The sequence below is a fragment of the Petaurus breviceps genome, unplaced genomic scaffold (assembly GCF_028583685.1).
Source record: "Petaurus breviceps papuanus isolate PSGF00001 unplaced genomic scaffold, PetGlider_PUasm1.0 91023, whole genome shotgun sequence".
NCBI classification, from domain to species: Eukaryota; Metazoa; Chordata; class Mammalia; order Diprotodontia; family Petauridae; genus Petaurus; species Petaurus breviceps.
In genome coordinates, this window is record NW_027187398.1 from 1,916,902 (window position 1) to 1,934,871 (window position 17,970).

At 37.4% G+C, this 17,970-nt stretch overlaps 1 protein-coding gene across 1 annotated transcript in view; it reads left to right on the forward strand.

Annotated features, from left to right (window-relative positions):
• The first annotated feature begins 2,733 nt into the window (after positions 1 to 2,733).
• Positions 2,734 to 17,970, forward strand: part of MED13 (mediator complex subunit 13) — a 96,330-nt gene continuing 81,093 nt past the window's right edge. The window contains exons 1-3 of the mRNA XM_069078201.1: positions 2,734 to 2,941; positions 4,981 to 5,215; positions 14,776 to 14,944. Of these exons, the coding sequence (XP_068934302.1) occupies positions 2,876 to 2,941; positions 4,981 to 5,215; positions 14,776 to 14,944 (470 nt within the window). The 5' untranslated portion in view covers positions 2,734 to 2,875. The remainder of the gene's footprint in view (positions 2,942 to 4,980; positions 5,216 to 14,775; positions 14,945 to 17,970) is intronic.

Consider the following 17,970-nt stretch of genomic DNA (forward strand, 5'->3'; position numbering starts at 1 on the left):
AACAGAAATAGTCAGTGTTGGTGGAACTGTGAATTGGTCCAACCATTCTAGAAAACAAATTGGAACTAAAAGAAAAGTCACTGAACTGCTCATGTCATTGGCTCAGCAATCCCACTTCTGGGTCTATATCTTAAGAAGAGTAATGACAGAAAGCAAGTTCCCAAATAGAACAAAATACTCATGGCTATATTCTTTGTGGTTGTAAAGAAAAACAAAACTGGAATTAAGCACCCACTTTAGTTGAATGAATAAACTGTAATATATGCATGTAATATTGCACTGGTTAAAAAAAATTAACCCCCAGATTTGAGAAATTTAATGGAAAGACCTGCTTGTGTTGATGCAGGGAGAGGAAAGAAACCAGAATCTAGAGAACAGTAGACACAATGACTACATTTGCATAACATAAATGAAAACAACCCTAAAAAAGCAGCTGATCTCAGATTAAATTCAATGAACCGTCTTGGTGCCTGAAAAAGAAAGGATGAAACATATCCTTCTCAGTAGAGAGGTGGGGAAAGCAAGGTGCTTAACTGTATAAAACCTTAATGTGTGGTTGCTGATTGGATCAGAATGTATGTAAAGTCCTTAGCAAGTCTTAAAGCATTATACAAAGGTGAAGTACTATTATTTGTCCATTTGTTTTGCTTAACTGTTTTTCTTTGTTGATCAATCTACCAACAAGCATTTGTCAAATGCCTACAGTGTTTTGGGCGGTGTTTTTTAGGTAGGCATTGCGATAACCACTGGGAATACAAGCACAAAAATAATATAATCTGTCCCTGCAAGAAGCTTGCATTTTATTGGAGAAATCAAGTAAAGTATATGCAAAATAAATAAAAGGATTTTTTTTTTTGAGGGGGAAGGAACAAGTAGCTCGGTGAATCTGGAAAGGAAGGTTTCCTGTGCCTAATAGTGCCTGAGCTTAGCTTTGAAACTAGGGATTCCAAGAGGTGGAGTTGCTAAGAGAATTCATTCCAGGCAAGGGAAAACAGCCTTTACAAAACCATGGAACTGACAGATGGAGTATCTGGAATAAGCAATTGCAAAAAAGGCAAATTTGACTGGACCTTGGAGTGTGTGAAGGGGAGTAATGTATGAAGAAACTGAGAAAGCCATTTGAGGGGCAAGGTTATGAAAGAGAAGGAGTTTGTATTTGCTCCTAGAAATGATAAGCAGCCATTTATTTTCTTGAGCGTGGGGAGGCACGATCAGACCTGTGTTACAAAGGACAAGTTTAGTAAACATGATCGTGGGAACAAATCAGGAAATGACTGTAATGTTAAAAAAAAATACTTCAAAGACAGCCTGGCATAGCACCAAATCCTTGTTTCTGATACTTATTAGTTGTGTGACTTCACCTTTTCAGGCTTCATTTGTAAGATGTATTGGACTAGATAAGACCACCCTTTAAAGTCCCTTCTGATCATGATTCTATGATCAAATTATTTTTTAAGAAAAAGTTTTAAAGAGAAAGTTACTTCCTCTCTATGGCCCTCAGTTTCTCCATCTGTAAAATGGGTTTAATAATGACAGAGTTGCGGTGAGGAAAGCTATAGAATTCCTAGTCATTTTCCATCGATCGATTGCCTGCTCAGCGCAGTACACAACCCGCAATACTTTGTATACGAAATAATCTGTAAAGTTAACCTTCTTCAGCTACTGTTGCCATTTTTCGCTTTTTCAGTTCTGTAACTTCCCAGAAAGGTGCCAGGCCGGCTAGAAGCGCACTTTTGGTCTCCGACCGAGGAGCACTTACTAGGTGGCGCTGTTTCAGCAGCCACCCGCTTCCCAGGCCGCCCCTAGCGGCGAGCAGCCGGGGCTCTCTGGCTTCCCGGCCCCTCAGTCCCTTGGTCCTTCTCTCTCTCTCTCCTCCTCCTCCTCCTCCCCCCCCCTCCCCAGGAGCCTGGGCTCACGTGACCCCTCGGCGTCCAATGGGCAGGCGTAGAGGCCGAGCTGGTCCCTGCGGCCGCCATTAAAGCGAAGGGAAAACCCGTGAATTCGGATTAAAGGGGGAAAAACACCGCCCGCCGGGCCCACAAAATGGGGGAGACGACCGCGTCCGGGCGGTGAGGCCGCGGGGGGCGGTGGGGGGGGAGGAGCGGACGGGCAGGCCGGCCCGGCCCGGTCCAGGGGAGGGAGGGAGAGAAGCGAAACCACCAGCGAAGAATGGTCTCAGCCCGCGGACGCCGCCACCGCCACCGCCGCCGCCGCCACCACCGCCGCTGCTGCTGAGGAGACTCCGGGCTTGAGGACGTCGCTGGAGCCGCTGCCGGGCCGGGGCTGGGGCCGGAGCCGCGTCCGCCTGCCCTGCCTGCCCTGCCCCTTCCCTGCCTCCCCGCCGGCCCTTCCCAGCGCCCGAGTCTGGGTCCGGGTGCTGCGGCCTCTGTTTAGATTTTTAATTATTTATTTTGTAATTTATTATTAATTATTCATCTCTCCTCTCGTACCGCGGGGGGCTGCGTGTGCGTGCCAGTGCGTGTGTGAGTGACTGAGTGTGAGAAAGAGCGAGCCCCCGTCGGCCTCGGCTGAGCCGGGGGGCGGCGGGTCCCCGGGGCCCGGCAGCGGAGGCAGCGGCGGCGGCAGGTCCCGTCCCCCTCGTCCCCGGGCGGGGCTCCTCTCCAGGCTCGGCCCGGCCCGACCCGGCCCGGCCTGACCCTCCGCCCCGGGGCCGCGGCCGGGGCAGCCGCCGGGAGTGGGTAGAGAGGGCGGGCGGCTGGCCGGCCCCGCGGCGGCCTCCTCTTCCACCCCCCTTCCCCTGCTCCCTCGCCCGCCCGCCCGCCTCCCTCCCCGGCGTCTGTGTTTCTCTCTCTGGTCGGAGGCGGCGGTAATGGCGGATGGTGGGTTGTGGCGCCGGCGGCGGCTGTGAGGGACGATGAGTTCCTGCTTCGTGCCGAACGGGGCCAGCCTAGAGGATTGTCACTGTAACCTCTTCTGCCTGGTGAGTGAGGGAGCGGGCTAGCGGGCGAGCGACGGCCGGAGGGAGGGAGCGAGGGAGTGCGTGCCCCCATCCCGAGGGGCTACGGCCCCCTTAGGCCCCGGCGGCCTGGGCTAGGCCCCCTCCCCGCCCGCTGCTGGCGGCCCCGAGCGCCGCCGGTCCCCCCCGCCCCCCCCCCCGACTGCAGCCCCCTTCTCGGCTCGTCTTGAGTATTTTCCCCCAGCCCAGAATCCCCCTCCCCAAACCCTTTTCCTTTCCTCCCCTGCCAGGCCCCGGACCGACCACCCCTTTCTCCTGTTCAGCTGCTGCTTTCTCTTGGTGCCCATCACACTTTACTATGACTGACTTGCCTTGGTCTCTTTCACCCCTTGCCCCCTTCGCCCCTTTAAATAAGCCGCCGTTCAGGAAACCCGACTCAGAACCCCAAACAAAACCCAGCAATTGGAAACCAATTTTAACAAGAAGACTTCTCCCCCCCCCTTTTTTTTTTCTCTTCTTAACTTGTTCACCTTTATAACTAGCAGGGACTGCTCTGAAACATTTCAGGGATGCCATTTCTTAGGGGTTTTTTTCCTTTTTAATTATTACTTTAGAAACAAAGTTTTTTTTCCTTCCATTTTTGACAATTTTCTAGCCATCTTGCTCTCACTGGAACATTGTGTTGTGTGTGAGTACAGGGCACTAGTGGAGGAGGTGCTGTAGTGTTGCTTCTGAATGTTTCTATATTTGTGTATATTTTGGTATGCATTTTAAAATATTTTGAGCATACTGCTCCTTGTTTTAACTGGAGTGAGATGCTTGGGAAAACTAAGGAGGAATGCATTGTGCCAGATTGACCAGGCCTGAAAACATCTCAACTGTTGCAAACTTTCTAGTTCTGAATCTGAAACTCTTAGCTTTTGTTTTTAAGTGACTACTTTGACCTTTTTTGTTTGCCTTTGAGTAAGGGAAACATTAAAGGGATATCACAATCAGGAAAGTTAATTGAGGGGATGAGAGCACAACTAGTTGGCAAGTGTAAGCTGCCGGTCATGTATCAGCAGTTTCATTTTTGGCACCTTCCAGCATTGTACCTTGAAGTCAGACTGAAGACACGTTGAAATATCAGCTGTTAATTCCCCCCCCCCCCATCCTAAATTTCAAAGTATGTAGAAATATTTTCTTACAATTGGGCTATGCTACTACAGTCATCCTTTTTGAGCACACAGCTTTCTCTTGAAACTAGACTTTATCTTCTAGTTTCTCCAACTTCAGTTTATCTTGTATTTTAGTTTTTGTTGTTGCTGGGTTGTTGTTTTTTTTTGTGAGAAACTAGTACAGATATGACAGTTCATCATAAGGAAATAATGGATACTGCCTAAAACTCTTTGTGAAAAATTGGAAAGATTTTTCTTCAAATGCTCATTTTCATAAAATGTTAATAATTTGCAAATACATAATTACAAGATACTAAAAAAAAAACCCTCAAGGGGTTTGAAGGAGACAGGGCTGCCTTGGCTCTGGAATGGTAGGGTAGGACTGGAACTGGGTTCAGATCCAGTCTGATAATATACTGTCTATGTAACCTTTTGCAAATCACTTAATCTCCTTGGACCTCAGTTTCCTTATCTGTAAAATGAGTGGGATTGGATTAGACAGCCTCTGAGGTCTCTTCAAATTCTATGCCTTCCTATCTATTATGACACTTCTCAGCCTTGAGGTCTTTTTCCCAACATTTTTTACTTTATAGGCAGCCAGTTATAAATTGAAATATTCATTGAAGAAACACGTGAGTGACTTCTGCTTGCAAGGCATCCAGAGTTTACAGATATAAATAAGACATGGTCCCTGTCCTTGAGCCACATACAGCAAAAATGAATTGTTCTGTAAATATGTTAAATATTATGATGACATATAGTATAATTTGTATAACTTTTTCTCATGTCTTATACTTTAAAGCTTTCATTGGAAAAGCATGACAGTCTCTTTAAGACACTTAAAAGGATACTTATTTTGGCTCTATATGAGTGTGATAAAATGTAATCACACTTTTTTTACTTTAGGCTGACTTGACGGGAATTAAATGGAAACGATATGTATGGCAAGGCCCAACTTCTGCCCCAATTCTTTTTCCGGTGACTGAAGAAGACCCCATTTTGAGCAGTTTTAGTCGCTGCCTTAAGGCAGATGTACTTGGTGTTTGGCGGCGAGATCAGAGACCTGGAAGAAGAGAATTGTGGATATTTTGGTGGGGTGAAGACCCCAACTTTGCTGACCTTATCCACCATGACTTAACAGGTAAGAATAATTTTCATATATTTGTAATATAATAGAGCATTATGAACCTTTTGATCTGTATTAAAGATGCTGATTTTCATATATAACACTAAAAAAGTTATGTCTCAAAAAAAGGATGAGTGATCATGGATAAAGTCAGACTAAACTAAATTTTGATATGATTCCAGTTCCCTGTAAATATTGATCCTGCTGTGCATGATTTGTTTTTTACATTGTAGATTTTTGGTGGCAAATTGTAGAATCTTGAATGTCTTTTTTCACTGTTCCTTGTAGGCTTCTGCATCCCCACTATTAGTTTATTTCCTACCCAGAGAATGCATACTAACATTAACCTAAGCAAAACAATTCAGAATGTAAATCTGGTAACAGGACTACATTGGATGTATTCTGAAGACCAATATAAATGACTTGGATTTTATCTCCCACTGCTGTTTTCTAGTAGTGAAAATAACAACTGATTTATAACTAGCATTTCAGGCTTCTAACTTCAAGATGCTTTTTCGTAGGCTTAAAATAATTGACAGACAACGTGGTATAGATATCCATCATGGATATGGAGAGGCAATATCAATAGAAGTCAAGTATTTCTTGCAACACGTACTGTTGATATCATCCTGGGTTAGTAACGTAACTTCTCAATGCCCCAGGTGACTGTAAAAATATAAATAGCAGAAAATTACTGACATGCATTAGTAGGAGTTTCCTTACTGGGGGCTCTCTATATGGGTGAAATCATAAGTCTGGCCCCCAAAAAGAATTGTTAGGCTTATAGAAAGCGATATAATGCTTCTTCAGTAAAAAAATAAAAGATTATTGTATATAGTTTTATATTACTTGCTGATTAAGTTTTATATGTTGTTTTTTTTCTTAGACTCCAAGGGTCAGTCTAGCCACAGGCAATTGCTTGAGTGTTAAAAGTAATTGATTACTTGTTATAAGATGGCAACTGATCAATGAGATGTTTTAATATTGGTATATTGGGGCTGAGGTACAATCCTAAGATATTTGGATAACTGAGAAGCAGACCTCTTCGTTTTAAATTTAGCTCTACAAAGTTTCTGTAAATTGGCTGTCATTTTCATTTATAAAGATAAGCTTATCTTCAGATGAAATGTAATCTAGGTATGTTATATTTTTATCTGAGACTATTGTTTAGTGAAGATCATCATTTATAGGTTATAGTTATGTTAACCAAATAAGCAAGTTACTTCATATTAGGAATTGAGCATGTAACTAGATTTTATTGAAGAATAAGATATGTCTATAAAATAGTGAAACTGATTTTCATGTGTGACTTGTGGAATCTCTCATTACTTCATAATGGTACCTTATTTCCAAATATGTAGGTATCAATTTTGAATAACGAACATTTGATCAAAACATCAGCCTAGGGTAGATTATCATGAAGGCAATCCATTTTTTTTTCATTTGTGACCCTTGGATAAGTCACTTCACTTCTGAGCTCCTTTGAAATGGGGGGTATTTGCCCTAATTGCCTTTTTGTAAATGTGCTATGTAAATAAGGTAGTATTATTACTGTACTTAGAAATGTAAGGAGTAGTTCTGATTATGTGAGGTGTCTAAATTTAGAGAGGTGGAAGTATCATTTGTCATAGTGAACTTTTTTTCAAAACTTGTACTGATAGGTTTTTTTTTTTAAAGTTAGATTTATTTCCTGAGAGTAGTTGAGTTGGTTCTAACCCTCATCATATCCTGTTCAATGAGTCTGTCAATAAACCCTAAAATTTATTTCAATCTTATGTAAAAAGCAAATTATGGTGCTTTCTAATGTATAAAGAAAGAATGTAGAAGTGATGACTGACTCCTTGGTATTTTTCTGACTAAATATAAATTTGGGTAGATTACTTTGATCTTCATTCAAAAGTCTCATTGACATTTATCACTAAAATAGATTTGAAATGGGATGCTTTGATACTAGAACTTGCACTATTCTTAAAAAAAACAAGCATTGTCTTAACACCATTTTCTAGATCTAGAATCATAGTTAGTCAGGTAGGCAAGCATTTCTTATTCCCTTCTTATGTGTGTGGTACTGTTAGTAATCCTTCACAATACAAAGAAAGGCAAAAAAAAGTCTCCTGAATTTGTGTCTGGAATTATCAGAACAGATGAGTAGAAACTAGTTTTGTTCTACACAGTCTAGCACAGTTCTAGCATAGATGTCTAGCTGTGTATGAAGTACATGTTCAATAAATGGATGTTGAATGAATTTAGTGTAAAATGAAATTAATAGTTTGGAAGTTACATGCCTTAAAGTTAATTTAAGCGTGCCACTCTTGGGTATGCATTGAAGTTCCTTTGTGGGTAGTTTTCCTTGGGTGTCAAATTACATGTTTTTTCCCCTTGAAGTTTTTAAGGATTATTGTATTTACTTAATTTCTAGTATAGTAACTATTTACCTATACTGATGGCATTTTGAGAAAAAGGTCAGTTATTTAATGTAGTGAGCTTTTAGTGTAAATTAAATGAAGATTGAAGACTTTTTTTAAACTATAATTTTTCTGAGCTCCCTTGTTTTCTACTTGATTCTTTTTTTCATCAGTTAAACAGTTTGTATTACTATTGAACCTTGGTTTTCACATCCTACCCCATTTAAAATTAAAGCAGGCATCTTTTTAGTACTAGATCTTTAGGGTGATTTTATTGGTATGAGTCAGTGTATCTCAACAGGTACACATAACCAATAAGTGTAAGGGGCAGAACTTGAATGAAATTCTTCAGACTAGGCTCATGATGTTTTACTACTTCAATAAAGTGAGGCTGTACTTTTAAAAATATCCCCGATACTACTTTTAAAGTATCAAAACAAGGAATTTTCCAAGTGTACTTTTACAAATAGCAAATAATTTTTGATTTATCAAAGTGGAAATGATTATTATGAAATAGCCTGAAGTACAATTAGTATTAGTGTATGTGTGTACTCATTTACTCTTGGAAAACTCGAGTTTTAGTTAGTGTAGTCTGTGGATTTTATCAAATGTTTCAGTTTGTACAATACCTGTTTACCTGTAACAAGTTTAAGGTGTTTCTTAAATCAGACCCAAATAGAAGAGTAATGAGTTTTTTTAGGTAGTCAGTCTCCCCTTCCCCCTTTCCACATCCTTCCCCCTCCCCTCCCCCAGGCAATCTGCCTCCCTTTTGGAGTAATTAGTCCCTCCTGTCTCTAGCTCAGCTCTCTCTCTCATCTCTTCCCATCTGTGTCACTCCATTGCTTTCTTTTAAGCTCCCCTGAGAAGAGAGCAGCTGGACAGTGGGGGTGGCATCAGCTGCAGGAGGCAATCCAGAGCTCAAGTGGAGGTGTAGCACTAAGGAAAGGGGAACCGGAAGGATCCAGATGGTAGCTGCAAAGCTCCATTAATTTAACCTGAGCCTGTTCTGTATGGGCAGTATAAGGTGTATTGGTTTGTTTGCTTGTTTTTGGTAGAGCTTCTGACATCCCGTCACTCAAATATGACTCTGCACTTCTACTTTCACCATTGATTTGGAAGGAACTTGGCATTCTCTTTCGGAAAAAAAAAAAAGATAGTAATTCTCTACCTTTTACTTAGGTCATCTTAGTTAAATGTCAACTTTTCCACTCTTCAAATTTCAGTCTGGCGTTGACTTTTAAGATTTTTTTTTTTTTTAGTGATATATATGATATTCACTTCCAGCTGGGTAGAGCCCTTCCTTAATTTTGTAGCTGACCCCATTTGATTTATTCTGACAATAGCTTGCTTTTATATGGTACTTTTAACAGTTTTGTAAAAGTGCTTTATTCACAATAAAGCTGAAAGCTCAAGTATTTTTTCCCATTTTACAGATGAAACTCAGATTGACTTGTCCTAGTCATGTGATTCTACCTTGCCTTACATCTTGAAAGAAATGTTAATTTAGTGCTCTAATCCCTTATTGTCAAAACTGTTTAACAACTACTGAGTTCTAGTTTTACTGAAATAGTGCTGTTACAAATGGCACCAACATGAGATAGTTGATTGTATTATTTTTGTGAGAATAGGTTACTGTGTACCTTATATTTTTGAGGCATTCCTAACTTTTTTTTGGAATTGTGATGCCCCACCATTGTTTAATAATATTCCTTTTCAAGCAAAATAAAAGACTTAATCTTTGGCTCTTTTTAAGGCTTAAAAAATCTGTATTTGTATTGGTGCTGCTTCCAGTAATATAGATTGTGGCCCTTCTAAACTTAGACTGGGTGACAGGAAAAATAAAAAGGTCACCCTATGTCCAACCTGGTAATGAACATGGAACTTTTTTAAATTCAAATTTTACTTTGAGAATGTTATGATGTGCTTTGAAATAAATGACTCCAGAAGGTGTTAAACAAAAGCAACCAGTGTCAGGCAGTACAGATTTTTTTTGGTTTCCAACTTTCTTCTGCCTTTTACAGAGGATATCCAAAAACTTTGAGACCCAGTTTTTTCATTGTACTAAAATTTTGTCCTTTCAAATGATTGAAGTTTCATAACCTGTAAAAGAGTGATTTCAAGGGGGCATGGTAAACTGACCTTCAAATTAAAGGGATAATATATTCTGGGTAACTTCTGTAATTTTTGGTCAGTCTCAAGCAATGACTAGAGGATGAACTTCATAAAAATATAGACAAGATTCTGGCATTAGATGGCCGAGATCACCTCCAAGGTTCCTTATGATTCTTTTCTTTGAATATTGTTCTAAATTAATGGATCACTATTAGGGGTTGAGCATCTTTTTGTGAAGTGTTTTCTTTGAATGGTATTATAATGTAATGGAATTTGACTTTAAATGGCATGTTTCTTTCTAATCCACATATAGGTAAATAGAAGCTAAGAAAAAGGAGTAATTGCAGGCAACACTAAGATAAATCTGAAAATAATTCATTTATGCCTTTCTTCTTATTTGTCACTTCCTTAATTTCTTTTTTCTCCAAAATATTAACTGGCTATATGGAATTAGTTTTGTGCTTTTTTTCTTTGCTTTGCTTTTAAATAGGAATGTATTTTTATTGTTAAAACAAAGATAAGTTTGATATGCTGAGTATTTTTTTAATCATATTTTTCTACATTTTGTTGTATACTGCCAACTAAGGCTTCAATACTTAATAAATAAATATTTGTTGAGTGAATGATTAGATTGCAGTTAGGGAAATTTATTTTCCAAGACAAGCACAGATGTGGACAACTTAAACATTTCTCTGTCTTAGAAAATTTGTGACATTTTCTACAATATTGAAATTCAGTTTTATTCATTTTGGGTTTATTTGTATATCATATTGAATATTTTGGACAGAACTGGATAAAAAACTTTTTTCCTTTAAGGCTAGCTAATTACTAGAAACAAAAGGAAGATAATCCAAATCAGTAGTCAAAAAATTCAGAGTTCTGTTTTAATTGGTAAAGTATTATTATTATGAATCATACTTGAAGGCTCTATCACCTTGTCAGTTTGCATACTCATTATTACTGCAGGCATAGCCTGTTTGTGATTTTGGTAGATGGTCTTTGTGTAGTACTGTGGCCAAAAACTTCACATTATAGCCAGGTTAATAAAGAGGCTCTGTGAATTGCTAAGGTAGGTCTTTAGAATGGCAGATGAGTCTGCTAGTTGAACTTCTGTACCATTTGGGGCTTTTCCAAACCCAAGTTGTCTAATTTTAGGTTTGTAATTGGTGAAAATTATTTCCATCACCACAACTCTGTAAGGTAGGTAATGGTATTTTAAAATACTTGAAAATAGAGAAACTTAGCTTTTCTTCTAGAGAGCCAAATAAATGAATTTAAATAGGTTTTAAAGAGACATGAAGCTGTTGGATGAAGAGGCGTTTTTTTTAAATCAAGTCTCTAAAAGAGTTATTATGAGCAATATAAATCAAACAAAGTTATAAAACTATAAACTCTTAAGTTTATTAGCAGTTTGCTAAAAGGAAACCACCGGCTATAAGAAAATTAGATAAAGTAATAGCATCTTACTTGGTCTTTTCTTCTCTTTCCAGTATGTATACTTACCAGATTTTGTTGTAAAGCAATTTTTTTTCTCTGGTTTTTACTTTTGAAGTAGAGAAGGCACTGTTTAGTTTGTAATGTGAAATTTTCAGATTTGAGTAAGACCTTTAAAACGAGAAAGAAAGGTGATATGAGGAACTTTTATAGACTGGAATACAGTGTGTCTATGTGGATATACTGATCCTGGGGTACAACTGAATCTGATATATAGGAAGGCACTTTATGATTGTTTGTTCTGTATGTCAGTTTTACATAGCAGCACAATGTTTTGTAGCTGAGTAGAGTCCCTTAAAGGCCCTATTAAAATTTCCAAGATGTTAATTATTTGGTGCTATTTTATTTTTCTTCTTTTCAAAGTAACAATGAATTGAAGGCATCTGTGTTTTTACAGATAGTTTTTAGTGATGCATTTTATTGTATCACAACAGGAACTTCCCAGCAAAGATGCAAACTGACTTACAAAGTACATCTGCCCTCACCAAAAAGGTTAATTTATTATTGATTTTTAACAGGAGAGAATGTATCCTTTAACTTCTGCCAGTGTGGAACTAATATTGCTTGTTATAGACATCAATGCATGCAGTTAATATTAATACTCATTACTTCCTAGGGAAAGTGAATTTACTGTACTTAAGACAATGCCACACTGTAGTTAGTGTTTGCTTAGTCATTACCATACAGTTGCAGAAATACTTCAGAGACTTGTTGGCCCTCGATTAGCCTAACTATTGGTCTAGCCTTCCATTTGTTTTATGCAAAATTCCCATTAGTGTTAATGAGAACTCTGGGCACTTTGGGGCTTAGGAAGACCCCCCACTGAAAGCATCAAGTTCACCTAAGGTTCTTAAGATATAATTAGAATGATGGAAGAGAGGTGCTTGGAAATTAATCAAAGACTGGGGGAAGACAAAGTTTAAAAAGCAAAACCATAAGATGGTTCAGGTAAACATGTAAGATACAAACTATGTAAAAACCTTGGAGTGAAGTTTTTACTATATCAATGACTTATTTTCTATTTATACTTTAAGATCAACTTATTTTTCTGATTTGTAATTGCATAGAATAGGGTTCCTTACTTAAGAATATTTACTTAAGATATATTTCATGGTATTTCTGAACCTTAACCTTTTAAAATAGTTTGGCAACAATTTCAGTGTAATTGATTTCCTTTATAATCTTATGTATTTTAAAAATGTTATTCTGAGAATGGGTTCATAGACTTCGTCGACTGTCAAAGGGGATTCATGACACACAGAAATGAAAAGTTTTTGGTGTAAAGTCTAAAATGGCTTATTGTGGAGTTTGGAATTTTTAATCCTTATTTATGTAAATATGTATACATGTATAAAAAGCAATCTTAAATTTTAAAAAGTTATTGCTACTTTAGAGACATTAAATATTTACGTAGACTAATAATGAATATAACTAAATAAGTACTATAGTAGCACACATGCTTCTCAGGAGTTAAGGATTTTTTGAGATAAAGAGAAAGCATGTTAAAAATAGTTTATAATAAGATTAGGAATCGAGATGTGGTAGGCTCAACACTGGCTTTTGAGCAAGGAAGAATTTATAAAATTAAGTAATATTATAGATAGTTGACACAGGAATCTGTTAATATGTCTGTTCTTAAAATGATCCTGCAGGGATGATTGGCTGGACCTCCAAGAAGATTGCTGTAAATACTTTCTTCTCCCAGCTACACCCAATATGCATGTAATTTAGATCATTAAATCATTTAGGTAAATTGGCATGTACTTTTTTTTTATACTGCCTAAACTAATGCTTTTAATTGTGAATGACTGTCAACATGAGTTTATTTTTAAAGTAAAGTGAAACTTAAAAGCATTGTGGTTTTGGATGGAAGGGCATATTCATGTAATTAGTATGGGAGGAAATGTTCCATTTTATGATAAATTTAGACATAAAATATCAGTGATTAAAAAGAAATGGGGCTCTTAATTTTGACACTAAAGATTTTCATTTTTTCATTTGACTCCAAATTCACATTTTAGAGTGACCAGAAATAGTAAGCTTTTAGAAACACCATGATTAGTTGATTTGAAAGACTTCACTGTAATTTAAGGGACATTTTAAAGAACAACATAAAATCAACTGTTTAACCTTTGTAATGGTTCAGAGTTTATAGTGCAGTTAAAGTCCACTGTCATTAAGCTTTCTTTCTAGTTAATGTTTGTTTTGTTGTATTGCCCATGTGTTGTGTAAGTTCTGAATTAGCAAGTATAAGCTCTGGTATCTGCACCCTTTAATATATAGGTAGCCAACTTTTATTTTAAAATCTATTGGTTTTTCACCTTTGTGATTAAAAAAAATTTAGTTATCTCTATGCGGTATGTGTGTGAATAGGTTTTGCAAATTTTTAAAGAGGCTGGCTATATGCGTGTTGCAATCATTACTTAAAATAATTTAAATGATGTAAATAAAATTCATGAAGTAGTCTTAAAAGTAACCCTTATAATTTGTAGTAAGATTTAGAGCTTTGCTTTCCATAAAGGGGTTTAGGAAATGAGAATGTTTGTAATGAATGATACCCAGAATAGTCTCAATTATTTTTAGGCTTGTATTTATTTTTAACAAGTGGACAAATACCCTTAGCTCTCAGAATAGTTAATACTATATTTTAAAAATTAGGATGCTTTAATGGAGGTAGTTATAAGAATCTATAAATGAGTAATTTCTATAAAATTTGCTTTTTAAACATAAGCTTTTAAAGAGGTGATTTTTAAATTTCATGTTTCTTGGCCATTGGCAATGGGGACTGGACTTATGATTTCATTGGTCTAAGCAATTCTTGGTTAAAGAAATTTCTTTCCACAAAGGCAGGTTAGCACCTTATCCACAACTTTTAGGATTAGAGAGTTGCCTAGAACATTTAAACAATTAAGTGACTTGTTCAGGGTCTGGTTACTCAGCCAGTAGTGGTTAGAGGTAGGACTTGAACCCAGATCTTCCTGGTATTGATGCCAGTTTTCTATCTGCCATGCTTTTTTTTATTCCTAATAATTGCTTAGTTGAAAGGGAAACTAGTGTATTTGAAGATAATGTAGTTGCTAATTATGTAGTAGATGAGGATTTTTACCACCACCACCTCTAAAAAAAGTAATTGTCTATTGACTATTTGAAGTGGAGGGGGTGGTTTAGGCGGAAAACAAGTTAAGTGAGAAAAATTTAAGACAGTAACTAATAAGTAAGACAGCTTTTAAAGACTGTATTTTAGGCATAAGTATTTCCTTTGGAACTTAAACCATCAAGTAATGTGATTAAGATACTTAAGGAAATTTAATGGAACAATCATTTAATATTAAAGCCACTATTTAAGTTTTATTCTTTTTTGACTTAAGCTTTGCAATCTTATTTGTTGAAAATGTCAGGTTATATATGGAAAAATATAAATGACTATAGTTTTGAATATTTTGTGGAAATAGAGCTCATGAATACAGAATTGAATGTAACTTTTAGGTTTTTCTGAATAACTTATTACATGACTTTCTTTTTTAAAGTAGTATTGTTGTTTTTTTCTCCCTATTGGCCTTGTAGAAGAAGAAGATGGAGTGTGGGAGAATGGACTTTCCTATGAATGCCGTACTCTGCTTTTCAAAGCAGTCCACAATCTTTTGGAGAGGTGTTTAATGAACCGTAACTTTGTACGAATTGGCAAGTGGTTTGTGAAACCTTATGAAAAAGATGAAAAACCTATAAACAAAAGGTAAGACATCTTGCTTTAACTTTCATTTGTTAAGTTTTTCTTTGGAGAAACAGTTATAAAGAAGATTTGGAATAAGACAAACTCTGAAGTTTACATCTATGTTCCATTTCACATATTTGAAGAATTTCCTTGTATCCAGTGTAGTTGTCCCAAAACAGTGGCATAGATTCATTTGTATAGTAGAAATGTAAAGTGGGGCGGCCAGGTAGCACAGCGAGTAAGAGCACCGGCTCCAGTGTCGGGATGACCTGGGGATCAAATCCGGGCTCAGATACTTAGCACCACACCCAGAAATGACTGGCCATGTAACCTTGAGCAAGTTACTTAACCCCGATTGCTTAAAAAAATAATAACAAAAATTTAAAAAAAATGTAAAGTGAAAGGAGTAGTAGGTAAGGTGATTACCTCTACTAATATGAAATCTTCTTTCATTGTTGGTAATTTAAGAAAATCAATTTATCAAACTTGTTAGGTACTTGCTGTGTTCAGCATATTGAGGATACGAAAATGGGGAAAAATTAATCTGCCGAAAGGAGCTTCCAGTCTAATGGAGGATGTGACATGCACACAAATAGGCTATAAGTTGTATTATGACAGGAACAAAAGATACAAAATAAAATGTTACTTTGCAAGAGATCCAAAGATAATATAAGAAATTGAGAAGAGAAATACGTAAAATCATAGATTTAGAGATCATTTAGTGCAAGACCCTCATTTTATGAATGGGGAAAGTGAGACACCCAGTGAGGTTAGGTGACAATGCCAAGATTGCACAAAAGGAATGTTATAAAGTTATTCATTCATTCAGGTCCTCTGACTCCAAATCTAACTTTCTGCTGTACCATAATGATTTAAGATAGTATCTGAATTTCATTGAGAAGGAATAAAAGAATTTCTATAGACAGCCATGTAGGGAATACACCCCATATATGGGCAGTTGTGGACAGCTAGGTGGAGCAGAGCATAGAGTGCTAGGTCTGGAATCAGGAAGACTCATCTTGCTGAGTGCAAATCTGGCCTCAGACACTTATTAGCTGTGTGACCCCAGGCAAATCACTTATTCCTATTTGCCTCAGTTTTTCCATCTGTAAAATGAGCTGGAGAAAGAAATGGTAAACCACTCTAGTATCTTTGCCAAGAAAACCCCAAATGGAGTCACAGTAGGACATGACTAACAACAAGAAAACATGGGGAGTATTCTATGTAAATGCTTAGATATAGGAGAGCAGAAAATTCAATCAGAGGGGAAAAGCTAGTATTCTAATTTTCCTGGGATGTGTAAAGCGTAGTGTGAGACAAGAATAGGATGAAGTACTGTTTAGAGCACTGAGCTCAGTTAGAGGTTAATTGTGGGAGTGGTGCCTTCAAAAAGCTTATAATGATATGGAAAGGTTAAGATATACTATACAACTATTAAAGATAGTATTATAATGCTATGAGATGTTACCAACATGAAGACCATCGAAAACTTTATGGAAGAGGTGACATTTGATTTAGACCTTGAAAAATAAAAAGAAGGAAAGTAGTATGTGACTTGAGCCTTGAATAATAAGTAGGAATTCACCAGTAGGTAAGGATGGACATTCTAGTCATGGGGACAAAGGCAGGAACATACCCTGTGTGAAGTCGAACAATAGGGGATGACTTGAAAAGGTAGGACCATACTAAATTGTAGGCTTTGATTGCTAGGTACAAGATTTTGAATTGTACTCTAAATCACAAAATCTCAACATTAGAAGGGACTTTGGAAGTCTAGTACAACACATGACTGCTCAAAAATCTCCTTTACCAGACAAGTAATCTAGTTCTTGCTAGAAGACTTTAAGTGTGTATGTGGGGGAACCCTATTCCTCTCCAACATAGCTCATTCTTTTATATAATTCTAACATATTGGCTTTGTGTCCCGGGGAAAATCACTTAACCTCTCAATGTTCTGGGTCCTCTCCAAAACCTTATATTGAAGAGAAGGTGCTAAACTGCAGTTGTAGGAGTTTTTCTTAACACATAAGTTTGCAGGGCTAGTCCCTACCTGCAAATTTGTATTAACTATTATCATCTAGCTCACATGTCTCTCTCATTTGACAAGTGATAGAATATGAGATTCCAGCAATAGGGAGTCATTAAAATTGGTTGGGGAGGGGAAAATGAGAAGGATGGATTGGAGGGCAAAAAGAAAAGGAAAGACCTATTAGGAGGCTATTGAGATTTCTAGGCAGGTGTAGTGAAGGCTTATATTGTAGTGAAGGCAGTAGGATTAGAAAACCATTCAGTATTTGATTTTTAAGTGAAGTCAAACATCTTCATTAGGAAAATTATTCTGGCACTTTGTGAAAAGCATCTTAGAAAATGGAGAAACTAAAGATAGACGAGTTTAATTCATTAGAGTAGTCCGGACAAGAGATGGGAAGGGTCTGAAACAGTTTGGTGGTTTTAAATGTGGGGGAAGGGATAGGAAAATTTGGGGATGTTCAAGTAAACAGAACTTGACAACTCTTTGGCTATATTTAATGAAGAAGAGTTACCAGTCCAAGAGAAATAGTAACTTCACTCAGTATCAATTCATGTAAGTCTTAAGTTTTTTTGAAATCTGTCTGCTCTTTATTTCTTATAGAACAATAAGAATACCATTAAATTCATATGCCACAGCTTGTTCAGCCATTCCGCCAATTGATGGACATCCTCTCAATTTCCAATTTTTTGCCAAGTTGAGGTTACAGTTAAGTAAATTTGGGGCGGCTAGGTGTTACAGTGAATAGAGCACTGGCCCTAGAATCAGGAGGACGTGAGTTCAAATCTAGCCTCAGACACTTAACACAAAAACTAGCTGTGTGACCTTGGGCAAGTCACTTAACCCTATACCTTCCAAAAAGCAAAAAAAAAAATTTAAGTAAATTTTATAATACTACTTGGCGTGGTAAGTTTATGTAGATGGATGTACAAAAGAATTTGAGATAGAGATCTCTTTGGAGTATCATAGGAAGGGTACATGAATCTGTTGATTTATTTTAACTATGCTATATGTTTAA